Below are 19,944 nucleotides of genomic sequence, written 5' to 3' on the forward strand. Positions count from 1 at the left end.
TACCCCAAAGGAACTGTACACTTGGAGTGTGGCACCAGTCCTGACAGCCTCAGGGTTGGCTTTCCCAAGCCCTAATGCTCATGGCTGCTAGAGGCTGGCCATCCCCATCTCAGCAGTCCTTGAAGACACTACTTTTAGAGAACACTTAATGACTAACATTCCAGGGAGGGATGCTGAGTCAGTCATAAACTGTTACTTAATGTTCTCAGTACTCTCTGCAGGAAGGAAAGGAAGTGAGTAATAGGTTTTTTTAATCCCATTCAAAATGCATATTTCCTCCATTTCACAAAATTACACCATCTTTTGACTCTGTGGAAGGTGCAGTGGTTTTGGCATTCATCGCTTCTGGTCACTCCGTAATATTGAGATCATACTCTAAAAAACCACAAGGCTTGAGAATAAATTAGATAAACTGTTTAATTTCTAAACTAAAAGCTAAAATTTTGAGCATTGGAAAACATTTTTTGAGAGAACACTGGGATGGAACCAGTTGAATTTGAAATATCTGCAAACTAGCATAGGGGCATTGATGGTTTGGTGTCAGGAGACGGCCGAATTGACGATTTAGGGCTCGGCAGGAGAAAAGGACAGAGAACAGGGAAACATCTGGGTGTGCAGGGAGTAGAGCCTGGCTGGAGGAAAGGAAGGAAAGTGGTGATTTCCCCAGTGTGGGTGTCACAGAGCAACAGAAGAGACTAGATGAGTTAGGGAATAATAATAATAAGTATAAACTGCTCCATTAATTAAGCACTTCCTCTTTACCAGGCTGTGCACGGAGTAAACACAGGTAAATGGGAAACGTTGTTGTCACCACCAAGCATTTTACATCATCTTAATCCTCCTAATACCCCCCATAAGGTAGGTACCATTGTCCTCATTTTGCACATGAAGAAACTGAGTCAGAATATTACATGCCCAACCGGCCAACAGTGACAGCCGGAGACATTGATACAAGTTGGCCCGTCTTAAGGGGCCTCGTGCTTCACTTGTAAGCAGTGAGGCTCCTCTGAGCACTCTGTGCTTCCCAAAGGATTGAGAATCATGGGAGCAAATGCTGGCTTTCCTTCACAGAACCCTTGTCTGACTGACAGAACTAGGAGGTTTAGCTCCATGTAGTAGGCCTGTCCCCATAAGACCTGGGGCACCCATTTCCTCATCACCCACACTGAGTGAGCTTTGCCTCTCCTCTCTCTTCCAGGCAGGGAGGCAAATACTCGGCTTCTGTTTTCCTGGCTTCTGAAAAACAAGTTCTAGCTCATTTGATGTTCTTTATTTTGAGAACAGGAAAATGAATATGCCACGTTTTAGCAAACCACTTACACCACTATTTACTTAGCCTCTCTGTGTTCTCATCTCTGAAATGTGCATAATAATTGCACCCAACTCGAAGGGCAGATATAAGACATGAGATGATCCATGGTAAAGGGCTTTTCACAGTGCCTGGCACTAGGTAAACACTCATTAAGTGCTGGCAACTGTCATCACTATCATCGACGTCATCATCATCATCATCACCATCTTCAGGCAGCAACCCTCATCACTCTGTGACACAGGATGGGCAGAGGATGGGCTACCACAGCATTTGAATGAGCACTTCCACAACCTCAACCTCTATCACCCTCTCCTTTCCCTCCAACAAGCCAAATCCACCATTCTTCAACTGTCCCAACTCAAGTTCTGCCTCTTCCATAAAGCCTTCCCCAAAGTCACAAATCCAGTTCTTCACCATGGCCTACAAATCCCCCACATGATCTGCGACTTCCACCCACCTCTACACCCATGTCTTCTGCCATCCTCTCCTTGTTCACTATCCTCCAGCCACCCAAGACTTCTTCCTTCCCTGAAACACATCAAGCCAATGTCTGCCTTGGGGCTTTTCACTAAATGTTCCTTCTGCTTGGAAAGCTCCTCCTCTAGTTCTTCAAATATCTATCTTCTTCTCAGTATTTAGGCCTCAGCTCAAGTGTCACCTCCTCAGAGAGGCCTTCCCTGAAGGCAGAAATCTTATCTGTCTTTATCAACATTGTATTCTCTATGCCAAGAACACTGACATAGGGGGTGTTCAATAAATACTGATTGACTGACTGACTGACTGACTGAATTATTCTTTACCTCCTCCAAACTCGCGTAGTATTTTACTCTACTCGTTCTTCTGAAAATACCATCCTATTCATACACTGTACACTGAAAATTATTACAGATTTCACATGTACTTCGTGTGCCTATTTTATCTCAATTAGGGTATAGGCTTTGAGAATAGGATCTTAGGTATTAGAGTTCTATACATTCACAGGGAATATATAGAATAGTACTATGCATGGAGTAACTCTGCAAGAAATATTTAGTCAATTTGTTCAAAATTGAGTTCTTCTCCAGTCCAGACAATCAACATTAATGTCATCCTTTCTCCGATGGAAAGGGACTTCAGCATATGGATTTTGTATTTCTCTCTGTGTTTTTCTCATGACTTCTACTCATCTTGTTTTGTTGGAAGACCAACCAAGGTGTTTAGACTAGGAGTGAAAGAAGAGACTGGAGCTAGAAGCCAGTAATCCAGGAGAAAGGCAACATGCTAAAGACTTGATCAGGAATGCTGGGTGTTTTCTGCCTTAGATACTCTTAAAAATCAGCCATGTTTCAACTCAAAAAAGTACAAAAGATATGTTCTAAATGCCACACAAGTCTTATTCCTGGGGTACTATGGAAATAAGGGGAATTATTAGTGCCACCTGTTGGTGGAAAAGTATTATGAAAAGTAACTGCTTATATGCATAACCCAGACTGAGAACCCATCAGAAAAGTACTACCTGCGGAGGGGCAGCTAGGATAGTGGTCTTCTGACATCTATTTAAAATGAAGTGGCTAGTGGCCTGGACCTGCAGAGCCAGCCACAGTGATGCCAGTGAATGGGGAGCCTCAGACCCATTTAGAAGTGCCAGGTAGGCATAAGTTTAAACTGTCTGAGAAAAACAAGGCCCCCAGTCATGGCATTTACTCAGGCTGGTGAAAAAACTGTGACATATTGTACTGTTTAACACTGAATGAGTGAGAACTAGCAACTTCTTCCAAAACCCAGACTCATTCTACAAAGAATCCACGAGAAATCCAGTAGACTAGACGAAGCTAGAACAACTGTATAGCAAGTGCAAAGGTCCGCGAGGTGAAAATAAATTGGAGTTGATGGGATTCAACAGTTTTGTAATGATTTAAACCTAGACCCTATTAGTGTCAGTGTATCATCGTAAGTGTGGGATTTCAGGGCAGCTATTCAATGTAAATTTGGCAAAAAAATTAATTAAAGGGGGGGTGGAATTTGAAGATGGCATGACAGAGCTAGAGTGATAGTTCAGCTCTTTTGCTAAGATTAGAGCAAGAAGGACAAAATAAACCTCAAAGATTTTTATCATTTTATCTTTACCTTTGCTAAGAGCACTGAGCAAAGGTTAAGATTAAGAAATATTACAATTTAGTTCTATCTGGAAAGGTTAAACTTTGAGATCTTTGGAACAAATTTTTATTGGACTATCACACAAAATAAATCCTAAGGGACACTTGGAAACTTCCACTAGATTTTAGAAATATAACTGCAGATATCCTAAGGGACACTTGGAAACTTCCACTAGATTTTAGAAATATAACTGCAGATATGTCTACCTATGATGAAGCAGGAACATGGATGGCCTGCTCCTCCAGATGATTTTGCAGAATGATATGCAACGCCAATAGTCACAGGTGGAAAGCACAGCACTTTTTAAGCATAAAATTTAAGCATAAGATTATAAGTGAATTGCATCCTATAAAGAAGGCATTTTGGTCAGTTACTGAGTACCTTTGTCACTGATTGCAGAAGTCATCCTCAACCAGTCATGAAATAACCTCTTTGTTCCACCTAAAGAATACAGTGGCTGACTTTATATACACCATAAGAAATGCCTCAGAAGCTGGCTGCTTGGGAATATTTGAAGATGAATTATTGTAGCTGCTGTTTTTAAGAGAAAGATTTCTGCACAATATATACACTTACAAAAAAGTAACAGAGAACCCATTTGCGTGACTGCAGAATACGCTACAATTCATGACTTAGTGTGAACCCCAGCAGTCACCAAAAGCCCTGTTGAATTATACTATAAATTGAACTGAGAAAACAGTAGGATGTTTTATTTATACAAGTCAAAAGGTGTTAAAAATGTGCCCTAGGGACTTCCCTAGTGGCACAGTGGTTAAGAATCTGCCGGCATTTAAAATTTTGGGTGCTGATAATTTAAGATTTATACAATTTTTTTGAACTATCAAGTATCGAGATTTACCAAATCTATTCTTGTTTTAATTTTCTCTAGATATTCTTCTGAAAATCATTCAGTAGTTGTTAACACACCATTGTAGTTCACACACTAATGGCCACATTTAGTGTGCAGTTTAGGAGGAGTTTTCTTTTAAGCTGTCTACAAGTCAGTGGGCCTATTTTATTTCTAATAATATCTGAACTTCTTAAGAAGTTTCCTATAATATATTTTTTAAATTATTACATTTAAAAAGACATTTTTCGGGCTTCCCTGGTGGTGCAGTGGTTGAGAGTCCACCTGCCGATGCAAGGGACACGGGTTCGTGCCCCGGTCCGGGAGGATCCCACATGCCGCGGAGCGGCTAGGCCCGTGAGCCATGGCCGCTGAGCCTGCGCATCCGGAGCCTCTGCTCCGCAGCGGGAGAGGCCACAACGGTGAGAGGCCCACGCACCGCAAAAAAAAAAAAAAAAAAAGACATTTTTCATGAAAAGGTTTTTTTGAGTGATAAACTGTAAATTTAAATACGAAGTGAATTGTTTCCCTTCAACCACCTATAATATCTAACATCTAGCCTGTTGTAAAAACTATAACTTAAAAAAAAATTATTTATTTTGGTTGCACTGGGTCTCAGTTGCAGCAGGCAGGCTCCTTAGTTGTGGCTCACGGGCTCCTTAGTTGCACCCCCACGGGCTCCTTAGTTGCACCCCCACCAGCTCCTTAGTTGCGGCATGTGAACTCTTGGTTGCGGCATGCATGTGGGATCTAGTTCCCTGACCAGGGTTCGAACCCGGGCCCCCTGCATTGGGAACGTGGAGTCTTGACCACTGCACCACCAGGGAAGTCCCAAAACTATAATGTTTAGGAGCTAAAATATGCATCATTATCAAATAAAACCAAGATTTTTGTAGACATAAGATTATTCTAAAATTTATACATAAAGGCAAAGTAACTGAAATAGCTTCATTTTGAAAAAGAAAAAAGTAAGAAGAATCAGTCTGATGCCAAGACCTATTACATAGTTACTGTAATAAATAGTGTATTATTAGTGGAAGGATATACTTGTAGATCAATGGAATAGAATATAGAAACAGAAATAAATTCACATATATAAACCCAACTGATTTTTGACAAAATTGCAAAAGTAATTCAATAGAGGAAAGACAGCCTTTTCAACAAATAATACTGGAACAATTAGACTTCCAAAGGTCAACCTAAGTCTCATATCTTATACAAAAACTATCTCAAAATAAATCATGGACTTAAATGTAAAATATAAAACGATAAAACTTTTAGGATTAAACAGAAGAAAACCTTTGAAATTTAGAGCTAGTCAAAGAGTTCTCTGACTTGAAATCAAAAGCACAATTCATAAAAGGAAAAATGGATAAATTGAACTTCATCATAGTTAAAAACTTTTGCTCTGCAAAAAACCCTGTTAAGAAGATGAAAAGACACGCTACAGATTGGGAGAAAATATCTGCAAACTACATATAAACAGTAAAAACAGTAACAAACAAACTACATAACAAACAGTAAACAAAGGCAATTCCATTAGAAAATGGTGCTGTGATGATCATGTGAATATGCTTAGAAATTGAAAGGAAGAGTTACATTAGGATGTTGGAGATTTGCAGGTTCTCATTGTTGCTCTTTTCGTGGGTGTATATGTAGAAATGCTCAGCCTTTCAGTCCCCTTAAAAGGGGAATTTCCCCTTTTGTCTGAGTCTAGGGAAAGGCAGGGTCCTAAAACCCCGTATGGAAGCAGAAAGGGACCAGATATTCCCAATCACTACCCATGAACACCTCGGTGCTAGACATGTAACCCAGTCTCAACCTGTTGGATACTCCAGCCTGGGACTTCATGAATCTGGAGGGAGTGACCCTAGGAAAAGGGCAGCCACAGTGGTGGTGGTGAGGCTTCCCCTGGAGTGACCTTGATTTGTTCTCTGCTGCCAACTTCCCTTGGGTCTTGCTCACTTTTGAAGCCCCATTCTCCAGCTTTTCCATCAATTCTTGGAAGCACCCAATATCTTCACCCTGTAAATTGCTTTTCTGCCTAAATTAGGCCAACCCATCTTCTGTTGTTGCACCTAAGAACCTTTACTTAATGATGGTGTCATGGGGCAGGAGGGGATTACTAAATTTCTCCTACAACACAACATTTTAAAGTCACTCATTCCTAGGCAGGTCTAACAAAGAGATGGGGCCATCCTGGAGTTTCTCTTGCCCCTAATATCAAAGCCTTCCTTGATTTGCTATCCCTTTTCAAACAATTTTATCCTGAGCCCCTCTGGATCTTACTCTCATCTCATTGGGATATGCCACCTAATTTACAGATGAATTTAAATTTTGTATTATAAAAGTAATATGTTTGTCTGATTCTTTTTTTAATTCCATCAATGCAGAAGGGATGAAACTTACAGTAAAAAAAAAAAAAAAGAAAGAAAGCAACTCCCCCCAAATTCTTCCTAGTCTTACTCCCCAGAAAGAAGCACTATTAATAATTTCTTGTGATATATAATGTTTTGATGTTGGACATTCTAATGCCAAACTGTCCTCATCCAAACCCTTCTTTACTTTAAAAATACCACCAACGAGTGGTTAGGAACAAAAATGATCCAAGTGAAATGTTAGCTAAGAAACTGACATTATGGTAAAACTAATCATAGTAAAATGATCAACAAAGCAGCCAGTGTGTCAAAAATGACCTGAATCAGTGCATGGCAACCTCAGAGGACCACTCTCAAGAAAACAAGGTAGAATTAGTGCTGACTCCTATCTTACAGACAGGATAAACACGATATGCTTCCATATCTTGGAAGCAATTCAAATTCAATCAAACTCTTCGTTGCATAACTCAAATATTCCAAACACTACCTAGATCTCTGCTTCTAGTAGCTTAAAATAACACCCCCTCAACATGTTCTTACCAACCTGTATCTAACTTGACATAAGCTAAATTCTATGCTTAACCTTTGAATTCTGGGCAAAAAACATCTAGATGGATCCAGCCACTCTAACCTTTCTGATATCTCAAGAGCACCTTAAAGCAATGGTTTTCAAACTCAAAACCCCCAAATATCAGCATCACCCCGGGACTTGTTAGAAATATGAATGCTTGGCTTGCACCCCAGGAGTACTGAATCAGAAATTCTGTGGGTACAGCCCAACGTGAGAACCACTTCTCCAAAGCCTTACAAACTGCAAAAATCCAAATATACTCTTGAGAGTCAAGAAAGTTGGGGAAGGGGAGATCCTTCTCATTGCTTTATATTTCCCCAAAAGTGGCTCTTTTCATCCTTCAGCCTTCTTTCTCTTCCTGGCACTCTGAGGGTCTCCTTGGGAAATCAGTCACTCATCAGAGAGGGTCTCTAATATCTGGTTTCTCAGAGCTCTCTGTAGGGGAGGGCTCTGAAGCTGCACTAGGCCCAGTAGGAAAGCGAATCAGAAGTTATCAATGAGTTAAGTCTACTCAGTGACACTAACCACGAGCTCAGGAAAGAAGGGGAGGGACATGGCCAATATCAGGGGTTTGACTCTCTTTGTTGTAAACAATGTGATCTGCACATGACAGTCATGACTTGGCCTGCAAAGGCCAGTTTTAAAGTTCACTCCACTGGAAGATATTAGTCATCTAACTAAACCTCCCTCTTTGGTGTTCCTCCAGGTCAACACACTTTGCAACCCAGTGATGCACATTAGAATCACCTGAGGAGCTTTTTAAAAACTCTGTGATACCTGGGTACTGCCACTGGAGGAGATTCCGACGTAGCTAGTTTGCCCAGTGGGGAGGGCATGGCATACCTCAAAGGCTCCCCAGGAATTCTAATATGCAGCCAGGACTGAGAACCCCTGCAGCCCGTGGTTTTCATAGTGTGGTAGCCAAACCAGCACAACCTCATCCCCCAGGATTATATTAGAAATACAAATTCTCAGGCCTCAATCCAGTCTCATTAAATCAAAAACTCTGGCAGTGGGGCTTAGCAATTTCACAAGCCCTACAGGTGATTCTCATGCACAATAAAGTTTAAGAGTCATTGATTGCGCCCTGTTCACACCTCATTTAAGAACCTTACCAGGAGGAGATTCTGGGAAAGCAACCGCTAGCTCTATCTGCACTCAAGATCACAGTTTGCAGTTTTTAAAGACAAAAACAACTTCCTCACTTTTATAAGCCAAGTGAGCTAATAATAATTCCAGCTTGTCTTTCATTTTAGATAACCGTGGAAGGTGTTAATGGCTGTTTCTGTCTGCTTTAAACATTACATCATAATTTTAACCTAGCAATTCCTAGAGTGTATTTGTGTGCTGCTGAATGATTTTAAGAGTGTCACGGTGATACGGGGAGCAAGCCGAAGCAAGCTACGCTGGGCACAGTAGGAAATGGAAAGGTAATTAAATATTATCTGGCTATGTTCTCCACTGAGCTGGAAATGCTCTCCGGGTTTATAGATTGAGCAAATAAGAGAAATGGGGACAAGTTTCTTGACATTTTTGTTTCAAGTCCTTTAAACAACTTTGGGATCTAACTGTTCCAGGAAATAGACCAAGTGAAGGCTTGGCTATATGAACCAAAGATTTCACGCCACAGTTTTTGGTTACAAAATCCTTTATCATCCATATTTATCAGCCATCCCTCAATTAAATCTCAAATCAATAAGGTAGTGTTCCCTTTCTTGCTGTATAGGAGAGAAACCTACATCACAACTAGGGAGGAAGCCACATGACAGAGCTCTGGAGGCCTCATACATCCTGGGTGCTAGCTAACCTCTCCTCTGAGATGCTGATTTCCCCTCAGAAAAAAGTGTACTGAAGACAAAGCCCCTGTGGCAGTCTCTATCTAGGCAGGAACTATTAGAGAAAGAGAGAAAGAATAAAAACCTTCTGTGGGCATAACATAGAACTGCTCTGGACTGGAAGACATTATGTGAGGGCCCAGCAGCACAGACGAGGCGGAGCCATCAGGAAAACAGGCAGAAACACTCAGGTTTATGCCCGAAAATTGCAGTTTTCCTACTTAGGCATTTTAGAACCAGAGAGTTGTATTTCGAGTCCACTTGATGTTAAATATTACTCTATTCTACAGAGTTTGGCTCTTTTGCCCTTTGTTGCAAACCTTCCTCACTTTGAGTACAGCTTTGCTACAAAGGAAGACCAGTAGTTTGCCTCAACTCCAAGGCAAGTTCAAAGCCAACTTCACTATGCTATCAGCTGATGGCCAAACCCCGAGATCAGGAGAGTCAGGGTGGAAATGAATCTAAGTATCTTATCAAGAATTTCATTGTTTCATAATATGCATGTTCCCCACAATAAAAGTAACTTATTTTTGGATTGTATTAAAATAACATATATCGTGGTTAAAAAATGTTTTTATAAACTAAAATAGCATATGGACAAAAAAGTAAAAGTCACTTGAAATTCTACCACCTTGAGATAACTATTTGGGTGTCCATCCTTTGATTCTCTTTCCATCTATGCCTCTGCATAGATCTGTCAAACAGTATGGCAGTTCCTTAAAAAATTAAACAGAGGGCTTCCCTGGTGGCACAGTGGTTGAGAGTCCGCCTGACAATGCAGGGGACGTGGGTTCAAGCCCTGGTCCGGGAGGATCCCACATGCCGCGGAGCAACTAAGCCTGTGCGCCACAACTACTGAAGCCCACATGCCTGGAGCTCGTGCTCTGCAGCAAGAGAGGCCACTGCAATGAGAGGCCCGCACACCACAGCGAGGAGTGGCCCCGGCTCGCCACAACTAGAGAAAGCCCGCAAGCAGCAACGAAGACCCAACACAGCCAAAAATAAATAAATTAATTAAAAAAAAAAAAATTAAACAGAATTACCATATATCCAACAATTTCATGTCTGGCTATACAACAAAAAGAACTGAAGGCAGGGACTCAAACAGGTATTTGTACACCAACACTCATAGCAGCATTATTCCTTACAACCAAAAGGTTGAAACAACCCAAATGTCCACTGATGGAAGAACAGATAAACAAAATGTGGTACATACATACAATGGAATATTTTGAAAGGAGGGAAATGCTGCCATGTCACAACATGGATGAACCCTGAAAACATTATGCTAAGTGAAATAAGCCAGACACAAAAGGACAAATATTGTATGATTCCATTTATGTGCTGTACGTAGAGTGGTCAAGTTAATAGTGACAGAAAGTAGAATCACAGTTGCCAGGGGCTGGGGTAAGGGGGGTAAATGAGGAAATATTGTTTAATGGGTACAGAGCTTCGATTTGGGAAGATAAAAAAGTTCTGGAGCTAGACAGATTTGATGGTTGTACAATGATGTGAATGTAATGAATGCCATTGAACTGGACAGTTAAAAATGGTTAAAATAGTAAATTTTATATTATGTATATTTTACCACAATAAAAAATTAAGTTATAAAATATTACTAATGCTACTTCCTAAAAATTATGCCATAGTTATCTTTTAAAATACCATGCAGTAACAAAAAAGGAAGGGAAATATATTTAGATTCCAAAGTTTTGGTGACTGGACTCTAGAACTCTATAGACACACTGACCAATGCCAACTCATCAGGTATAAATAAAAACACCAGGAAATGGTCCCTTGATAAAAGAGGTTACTACACCCTCTATTTTTTTTTTTTTTTTTTTTTTTTTTTTTGCGGTACGCAGGCCTCTCACTGTTGTGGCCTCTCCCGTTGCGGAGCAATAGGCTCCAGACACGCAGGCTCAGCGGCCATGGCTCACGGGCGCAGCCGCTCTGCGGCATGTGGGATCTTCCCGGACCGGGGCACGAACCCGTGTCCCCTGCATCGGCAGGCGGACTCTCAACCACTGTGCCACCAGGGAAGCCCTACACCCTCTATTTTATGAGTATAACTTCAGTGGCTGACATGGTACACTAAATTCTTTTTCTGTGCAGAGTAGTCAAGAAAACTTGTGTTTCTTCTTCCAATAACTATAAAGCCTACATTGGTCCCTGAGATTTCAGTGGACACTAGCCAGCAGTAAATCATGACTAATTAACCAGGAAGTAGTTAGCCCTGTAGTAGACTGACTCTGAGACCTGGAATATAGAATTATAAGACCTGGGATTTATAATCCACCTATGGAGAAAAAGATTACCACAAATAAACCAAGATGGAGGTTATGAAGAGCTAAAACTAAAGTCACTCACATAGAATATGTGGTGCATCCCTTCCTCTTTTCCCAAATTAGACATCAAATTTCCTTACTCACTGGAAGCATAGCCCCTGTATTTTCCCAACAAAGAGTAAGGTATTTCCCTATCTGTCATAGCAGCCTCTGCTCAGGACCAGAAATATCCCTCTACTAAGCCTCAACACAGCCTCTGTAACACTCAAGTCAGCTCTTGGAAATGGGTGGTATATCTGGGAATCTCTGCAGCTGTGGAAGGCATCACTGCCAGGAGCTACAAAATGATAAAGATTTCTTTCCCTCCTCCACGACTGGGATAGAGAATGGAGTCTTGCTGACAATCATACAAATGAGGAGAGTAAGACAGAGAAAGAGCATTAGGTAAACTGAGGAGAACAGAGAAACTTCTAAGATGATGGTTTTCAACCTTGGCTACAAGCTGGAATTACCTGGGGAGCTTTAAAGATATACCCATGCCTGCATCCTTCCCTCACCCTAGTCTTTCCCCATAGAGATTATTATTCTATCTGGGATTGTGATCTGGACATCAGGATTTCTTATAGACTCACCATGTGAGTCGAATTTCCAGGCCTGGGAACCACTGCTTTACGGGAAGGAGAGCTTCCTCATCCTTCAGTCAGTCTTCTGGAGACCCTGCCTGGGACCTCAATTTACTGCAAGAGCTAATGACTTTAAAAAAAAAAAAAAAAAGAGCTAATGACTTTAAAATGGTCTTGAAAAATTGCTCTCCAGTACAATACAGAAGATGTGACCATATTCCATCACTAGAGGGCAGTTTCTTCATTGTCAACACTTAATTAAGGTATTGCCTCAGGTTAATTTACTCAGGTTCCTCCCTTAATTAAAAAAAAAAAAAAAGCAAAGCTGCATGATGACATTTTAATGAAGGTATACTACAGCCTGACTTTCATAAACGTCAATTCCTCCCTATTTATGAAATGAGAGTTTGAGAGACTAATATTAAAAAAGCTCTGTGTCCTTTCATCTGTCACATGCCCTCTTCCTAAAGGGTTTGTATTGTATGGGGTATATTGTTTTCACAAAGTGTATGGCTCTGCTGTGTTACCTATGTTTCCAAACAGGAGGGAGGGCTTGATAGTAACTGATTAAGATCTGATTACTTTCTGTCTCAGAAAATGAGACAATAAATGTCTCAGTTTTTAAAATCCTTTGATTTTTGTATCTTGAAATAGAAATCTGGCATTTCTATCAAGCTTCTAAGTGCTGCCAATGCTGAGACTGCTGGTGGAGAACCACACTGAGCAGTGGGAGGTAGAGAACCTCGGGGCAGATACCAGACTCCTCCTCTGAAGGTATCCCCAGATGTTAATTCACGTGTTGATGACATGTCTGTCTGTCTGTCTATCTATTCTCATGAAGACAGAACAATCACAAATCCAGTGGATCCAGGTTGACTACACTACATCAGAATCACTTGGTTGCTTCTTAAAAACAAAGACTTTTAGTCCCAACCCCTGGAGATCAGTACTTCTAAAGTGGGGCCCAGGAATTTATATTTTTTTAACTAGTACCCAGGAGATGCCGCAAGAGCCCTTTGCTTTTGAAAATCACTGTTGCTCAAATGTTTTTACTTTACAGACAGAGACCGAGGACAGAAAAGAGGAAGGGAACTTTCAAAGTTAGTGACAGAACAAACTAGGATCCGGACTCTCCTGGCCTTACTAGATTGAGGCATTACTGCTTATAAGGAGTTAACACGTGTGCTCGATTCTGATTCTTACACTATAAGACGGATGTAGTAACTAGCTTCCAAAGATGGTCTGCAATGAACCAGGACTCTCGACATTCACACCCACGTGTTGTCCCCTTCCCACGTTCAATCTGGGCTGGCCCTGAAATTTGCTGTGACAGATAGAATGCTCTGGAAGTGATGTTGTGTAACTCCAGAGGCTGAGCCTTAAGAAGTTTACAGCGTCCACGTCCTTCCATCTTGGAACACTCCACTTTGAACCCAGACCCAATTCTGTGAGGGAGCTCAAGCAACCACTGGAGAGGTCCACATGGGGAAGAACCAAGGCCCAGGTCAACACCCTTAACTGAGCTCCCAGACAACAGCCATCACTACCTTCCCAGTTATGTGAATGAGGCCACTTTGGACCTTCTAGTCATCCATCCCAGTGGGTATTATACTACAAGAGATGACTGAAAAGACAGAAGAAGAAATCCGCTTACCTGTTAGGCTGGAAAGAGATTCGGTCATAGCCCGTGAGTTCACACAAATCCTTCTCGAGTTCTCGAAAAAGCTGCTGGTACCCTTGAGCTTGGTCCAGAGGCACAAAGGGGTGTATGTTTGCAAATTCTTTCCATGTGATAGGCTGAAGAGCAAGAAGGGAGGAAACATACACATATGTACATATTGTAATAGTAATAACAAGACTAACTTTGATAATGATGATGATGATAGCAACAGCTAACACAAAGAGTGCTTACTATGTGCCAGGCACTGTTCTAAGCACTTTACATTCATTCATTTAACTCTTACCACAATCTTATGGGGTAAGTACTATTACTGTCTTCATCTTACAAGTGGGTCACAGAGGCCCAGAAAGGGAACTTATACAAAAGTATAACCATTTCCTATTTTTTCAGGAACAAAAAGGCCCCTGAATAGATTTATATCCATGAAACCCAATGAGTTGTTTCAGGTATGGTTTCTTCAAACTCTTACATAGCACATATATCATTCTTTCTTCATGAAGCAGAACAAAACACCAACATAAAAGCAAACGGGGAAAATCCTCCTATTAGGATATAAAATGATTTTCTTTGCCTGATGTGATTTGTCATATCAGACTAATCCTATGGAAAAAAAAGAAACATCCTAGCCTAGTAGAGATACTTACCAAACACCATAGCAGGGGACACAAATCTTCTGTTGATACAAGAAACAAATTAAAACCTCAAATCTCTATCTTTCTGGCACTGGGGAAGGATTTCTAGAAAGAAGGCTTACGGTTCTTAATTCTATCTGAGCTTAACAACTACAAACTGATAAAAGCTTTCAACGTGGCAGGTTTAAAAGGGTGGGGGGGGGGAGTTGGGGAAGATAGGAAGACACAAACACTATATGTTTAATGATTTTAATATTTAAAAATAATGTCACCCATAAATTTAAATGATCAGGTTGTGATAAAGTTAGGGTTTCTGCCAAGGCTGTTGAAGAGCAAGGTAAAGGATTACTAAAGCAGTTGTTAAACCACGGTCCCAGGAGCAGCTTTCTCTAGTTATCTGCTTATGTATAAGCCAAGACACTGCCTCTGCTAAGTTCCCTTTTAACAAAAGTGACCTACTTACTGTGAGTTCAGATGAACTGTTGAGCTTCATGGTACAGGACCCCTTGAAGAAGCACAGCCAAAGCGTATTACGTTAGTGACATTCTATGGTCTGTCTGATCGGCCCTCCCATCTCCCCGAATGGTCACCCATTCATCCCTCTTGCAGCCTATTAGATGTGACCCAAAGAGGTGGGTTCAGGGTGGGGTGGGAAGTGGAAATAAAGGCCATAATTACCAGCGGAATCATGCTATGAACAAGGGAAATGTCTTTGTTTTCCAATCTCTTCATATATCGGACAATATTTGTTTCTGAGTGATAGCTGTGAACATAAAACACATGGTTTAGGCCAATATAGTTAGGTAAGAGCCCATACACATCCTTCAAAGAGGTACGACACACTGAGATCTACCTTCAACATACAGATCAAATTAGGCCATGGACAACATGCCAACAAAGCATCAGAGGGAAGGGCGTGTACCCCCCATGAAGCTCAGAGGATGCCCTAGGACAAGAAGCCACCTGTGGGCCTGAGAGGAAGAGTTGGAAAGAAGAGGATGTTGAGTTCCTGGGTATGATCTTCAGCCTGGCGACTATGCATCGAAACTCTCATCTTCTTGAGAGTAGAATTAGGGGTTATAGTGTCAAGGGAGCACAGCCACCAGGAAATAAGGTGTGCTTCGCCCGGGTTAGAATTGGGATTTAGTAGTGGGTCAGGCTGAGCCACAATAAACCAGGCCATGTCATAGTCAGAATGCCATACTAGAAGCCACTCTCTACCGTGCTCCCAAGCCACAGCACACAATGCAGAAGTCACACAAACTACACAAACCTGTTGAACACCTGATGTGTGAGGAATGGACTAGTTCTCTTGAAGGCAGTCCCTAGAATACCTCTCTGTTCCTCACCCATGCTTTCAGCAACCAGCTCCTGCATGGAGAGACCACAGAAACTGAAGGGCAGGAAGCATGCCTGGAACCACATGTGAAGAAGGCTTTCCATTCAGCGTGTATTCTGACAGAGCACCAGAAATTCCCTACCATCCAACCTCCCACCTCCCTGACCATCCACCCCAGGGATATCTGGCACAGTGCAGTGACAGATGTCAGGGCTCACGCATTGTGGCAATTCTCCAAAACACTGTTTTTAAGTTCTGTGGAACTTAGCCACAGTGAGCAAAGAAAAGTGAACAATTTTTACTGCCAAAGAAAAAAGAGTTGAAATCCCCTGCATGTTCCTTGAATAATGAAGCAAGTTCCAGTAAACTATTTTAAAGGGCTATCTAAAAAGTGACGACCATGATAACACTCAAGTAAAGATTCTCACTTGACATTGCTCTTTTATCTTGGAGAACAATTCTAATAAACTACAAGTGCCAAGACCATTCAGTGGGAGAAAGGACAGTCTCTTCAACAATGGTGCTGAGAAAACTTGATATACACATGCAAAAGAATGAAGTTGGATCCTTATCTTATAGAATATACAGAAACTAATTCAAAATGGATTAAGGGGGCTTCCTTGGTGGTGCAGTGGTTAAGAATCCGCCTGCCAATGCAGGGGACATGGGTTCGAGCCCTCGTCCGGGAAGATCCCACATGCCATGGAGCAACTAAGCCCGTGTGCCACAACTACTGAGCCCATGTGCCACAACTATGGAAGCCCTCGCGCCTAGAGCCTCTGCTCCACAACAAGAGAAGCCATCACAATGAGAAGCCCGCGCACCGCAACGAAGAGTAGCCCCTGCTCGCTGCAACTTGAGAAAGCCCGCGTGCAGCAATGAAGACCCAACGCAGTCAAAAACAAATAAATAAATAAATTTATTTTTAAAAAAAAAAATGGATTAAGGACCTAAATTTACAAGCTAAAACTCTTAGAAGAAAGTATAGGGGCAAATCTGCATGACCTTGGATTTGGCAATGGTGTCTTAAATATGACACCAAAAGCATGAGCAACACAAGAAAAAATACAGTGCACTTTTGTGCATTAAGGAACACTATCAAAAAAAATTTTTTAATTAAAAAAAAGGGACACTATCAAGAGAATTAACAGATAACCCACAGAATTGGGGGAAATATTTGTAAATCATATATCTGATAAGCATTTAATATCCAGAATATATAATGAAATACATGGCTTGCTCCTCATTCTGCTCCAGGCCGGTAGTATGAGAGCCCTCAGTGGTTGCTCTGTAAATATTCTTCAAATGCATGGAACAAATATCTGTGATTAAATTTACTGCAGAGTTCTAGAGGGAAGATATTGTTCAGTCTTGTTTATTAATTAAAGATTAAAAGAGAACAGTATAATACTTTTTTGACGATTTACATTTGTTATCTGATACTGAAGTCATCTCTCAAAGAGGACCCAGACAACCAGGACAGCCCTGATCAACACTCTGGAGCCTATTTCTGTCTCCTTTCATTGATTCATTTAACAGATATTTATTAAGTGGCTCCTATGCTCCAGGCCTTGTAGAGTGCTCTGATGAACACCTTGCCACAGGTCTAGGTAGCTGACGTCTCTCTTCCATCCCACAGACTCTCCTGCTCACATGTCCCTGCTATTTCATCATTTTAGAAACCAACTCAGTCTCACTGAACTGTTTCTAGTTCTCATATAACCTCTCTCCTCCTAGCCTTTGTGGCTGCTTTTCCCAGTGTCTGGAACACCTCTGGCCCCATCCTCCTTCTTCTCAACTGTGTCTGGATAGCTCCTACTCATCTCTCAGGTCTCAGCTTAGGACAGTTTCTTCCAAGTGTTGGTGAGAAGCCCCCTCCACTCTGTGCTCAGAGAGCATCTTTGGACAGTGCCCATCATAGGACATCATCTGGATTGCAGTCTTGTGCCTGTTTGGATCCTCATTAGACTATAAGCTCCAAAAGGGCGGGAAATATGTCTGATTTACCACTAGCCTCAGGGCACAGCATAAGACCTGGCACATATTAGGTCAGTTTTGCCAGAATCAACATAACCAAAATGCCTATGCCATGAATCTTTGTATTAGGAATAGTTTCAGTTAAACACCATTAACAATCCTTCCAACTAGCCTTGCAGCTCAGTCCTGGCTAGGGCCCACGGCAGTGACCTCTATCAGCAGTCACAGTAGCAAGGGACAATCGGTGGCATAATTTTAACGTAGGCCACCTAATGTCATTCCTGCGCCCCCTCACACTCACACTCAGGCCCATAAGAGGCAAAGCCATCTGTGACACTTCCTCAAATAGTCATTATGAGGAATGTGAATTTTGATTTACTTACTGCAGATGACTCACAGCCGAAGATCCACAGCAAGTCATCCAGATCTTTTTCATTGACTGTTTCATCAAGAGAAATACCAAGCTATAGAAACGAAAATGAAAGGGGAAACATCAGCTCAAAATGCCAAGATCAGTGCAGAAACTCGAAGAGAGGTCAAAGGGGAGAAAGTGCTGGACAAAACTCTCAGTTGTTCTAAAATAACAGGCTATCATTATGTCCAAGTTGGCCCTTGGGCAAAGTAGGCTAGACCAGTCCCAAACGTCAAAAGATTGAGCGTTTTACAGCCACTTCTGGACTCTAAAAGAGTCCAATGGCTGCAGGGCACTCCTTTTGGTACTAGATATGCTCACTTTTTTCTTCCCTTAACTTACCTTATCATATCACTTATCGTAGCCTTTACCTTGAACAGTCATATTGTGAACGAAGGAGTATTATGAGCAAAATATGTGCCTAAGAGTCCCATATATGAAAACACAACATCTTAAGGAAAGCTGACACTGGATTATCATTTAAAAGGCCACAATGTTCCAAACTGAAAATGAAAATTGTTTACAAAGAAGTTGTGCCCAAAGGTCCAATACTGATTTTTTTTAAATAAAGAGAAATTTTAATGAGAAAAGTCATAAAAATTTATAGAATTTGTACAACAAACAAACAAACAAACAAAACTGAAAGTCTGACTTACTGTGTGATCCTCAAACAGCCGAATATTTATTTGCCGCTGAGCAGCCCTGCCCAAGACCTCCTTCACTGAGCAGCCACACTGAATCTTCAAAGTGTCAAAGAACAAGTCGTGCTGGAGTTGGTGTCCTGCTCTCTTGAGACCTAGACAAGATAGGATAGCCACCGGTCTCTATGTAGAAACCAGACCCTCTGCCACTGACGCTTCACAGAAGCGTACCCAGTGTTTTGGTCGGTGCTTTTTTTAAAAAAAGTAGGACTTCCCTGGTGGTACAGTGGTTAAGAATCCACCTGCCAATGCAGGAGATACAGGTTCAAGCCCTGGTCCGGGATGATCCCACATGCCACGGGGCAACTAAGCCCCTGCACCACAACTACTGAGCCTGCACTCTAGAGTCTGCGAGCCACAACTGCTGAAGCCCATGCACCTAGAGCCCGTGCTCCACAACAAGAAAAGCAACCGCGATGAGAAGCCTGTGCATCACAGCAAAGAGTAGCCCCTGCTCGCCGCAACTAGAGAAAGCCCGCGTGCAGCAACAAAGACCCAACACAGCCAAAGATAAATAAATTTTTTTTTTAAAAAAGGTAAATTGTTTATTATTATGCTACAGAAAGTTGTGAAATACATATAAAAATGGAGAAAAAAATCACCATAATCACCATCCAGAAATAACTAGTGGTTACTCCTTGCTATAGATTCCTCTAGAAGGGTGTGTGTGTGTATATGTGTGTGTGTGTGTGTGTGTGTGTGTGTGTAATATATCACGTACATATACTTCTTTACCCTTTTTTAAAAAATTTAATGTAGCATGAAGATTTTGCTTTTCTACAGATCAAAACCCCTATCATTATTTTTAATGGCTATATAATATTCAAACTTAAATTATGTACCATAATTTAACTAATTACTTATTATTGGACGTTTAGGCTGTTTCCAAGATTGTGCTATTGTAAATAATGTTTCAATGCACACCCTTTACATCATTATCTGATTATTTCCTTTAGATATATTCCTAGAATTTCTGTATCAAATTGTAGGCGCATTTTAAAAGCTTTTGACACAGATTGTTTAAGTGCCTTCATAAAAGTCATACCAGTATCAGGATTCTTTTTAATCTCTGCCAATGTAATGAGAGAAACACTATTTTTTTCTTTCAATTTACATTTCTTTGATTAATAGTGAGGTTGAAATTATATATGTTCATTTGTATACTTTCTTTTAAAATTACATTTAATGTCCTTTGTCCAGTTTTCTCTCAGG

General features: G+C 41.2%; 1 protein-coding gene across 1 annotated transcript in view; it reads right to left on the minus strand.

Annotated features, from left to right (window-relative positions):
* GLDC (glycine decarboxylase) overlaps window positions 1–19,944 on the minus strand; it is a 98,636-nt gene that overhangs the window by 36,656 nt on the left and 42,036 nt on the right. Inside the window, exons 10-15 of the mRNA XM_082657590.1 lie at window positions 18,688–18,827; window positions 18,003–18,083; window positions 15,577–15,674; window positions 14,982–15,066; window positions 14,767–14,808; window positions 13,645–13,787 (exon numbers count right to left, since the gene is read on the minus strand). Of these exons, the coding sequence (XP_082513716.1) occupies window positions 13,645–13,787; window positions 14,767–14,808; window positions 14,982–15,066; window positions 15,577–15,674; window positions 18,003–18,083; window positions 18,688–18,827 (589 nt within the window). The remainder of the gene's footprint in view (window positions 1–13,644; window positions 13,788–14,766; window positions 14,809–14,981; window positions 15,067–15,576; window positions 15,675–18,002; window positions 18,084–18,687; window positions 18,828–19,944) is intronic.

Source organism: Grampus griseus (genome assembly GCF_964374135.1).
Source record: "Grampus griseus genome assembly, chromosome: 6".
NCBI classification, from domain to species: Eukaryota; Metazoa; Chordata; class Mammalia; order Artiodactyla; family Delphinidae; genus Grampus; species Grampus griseus.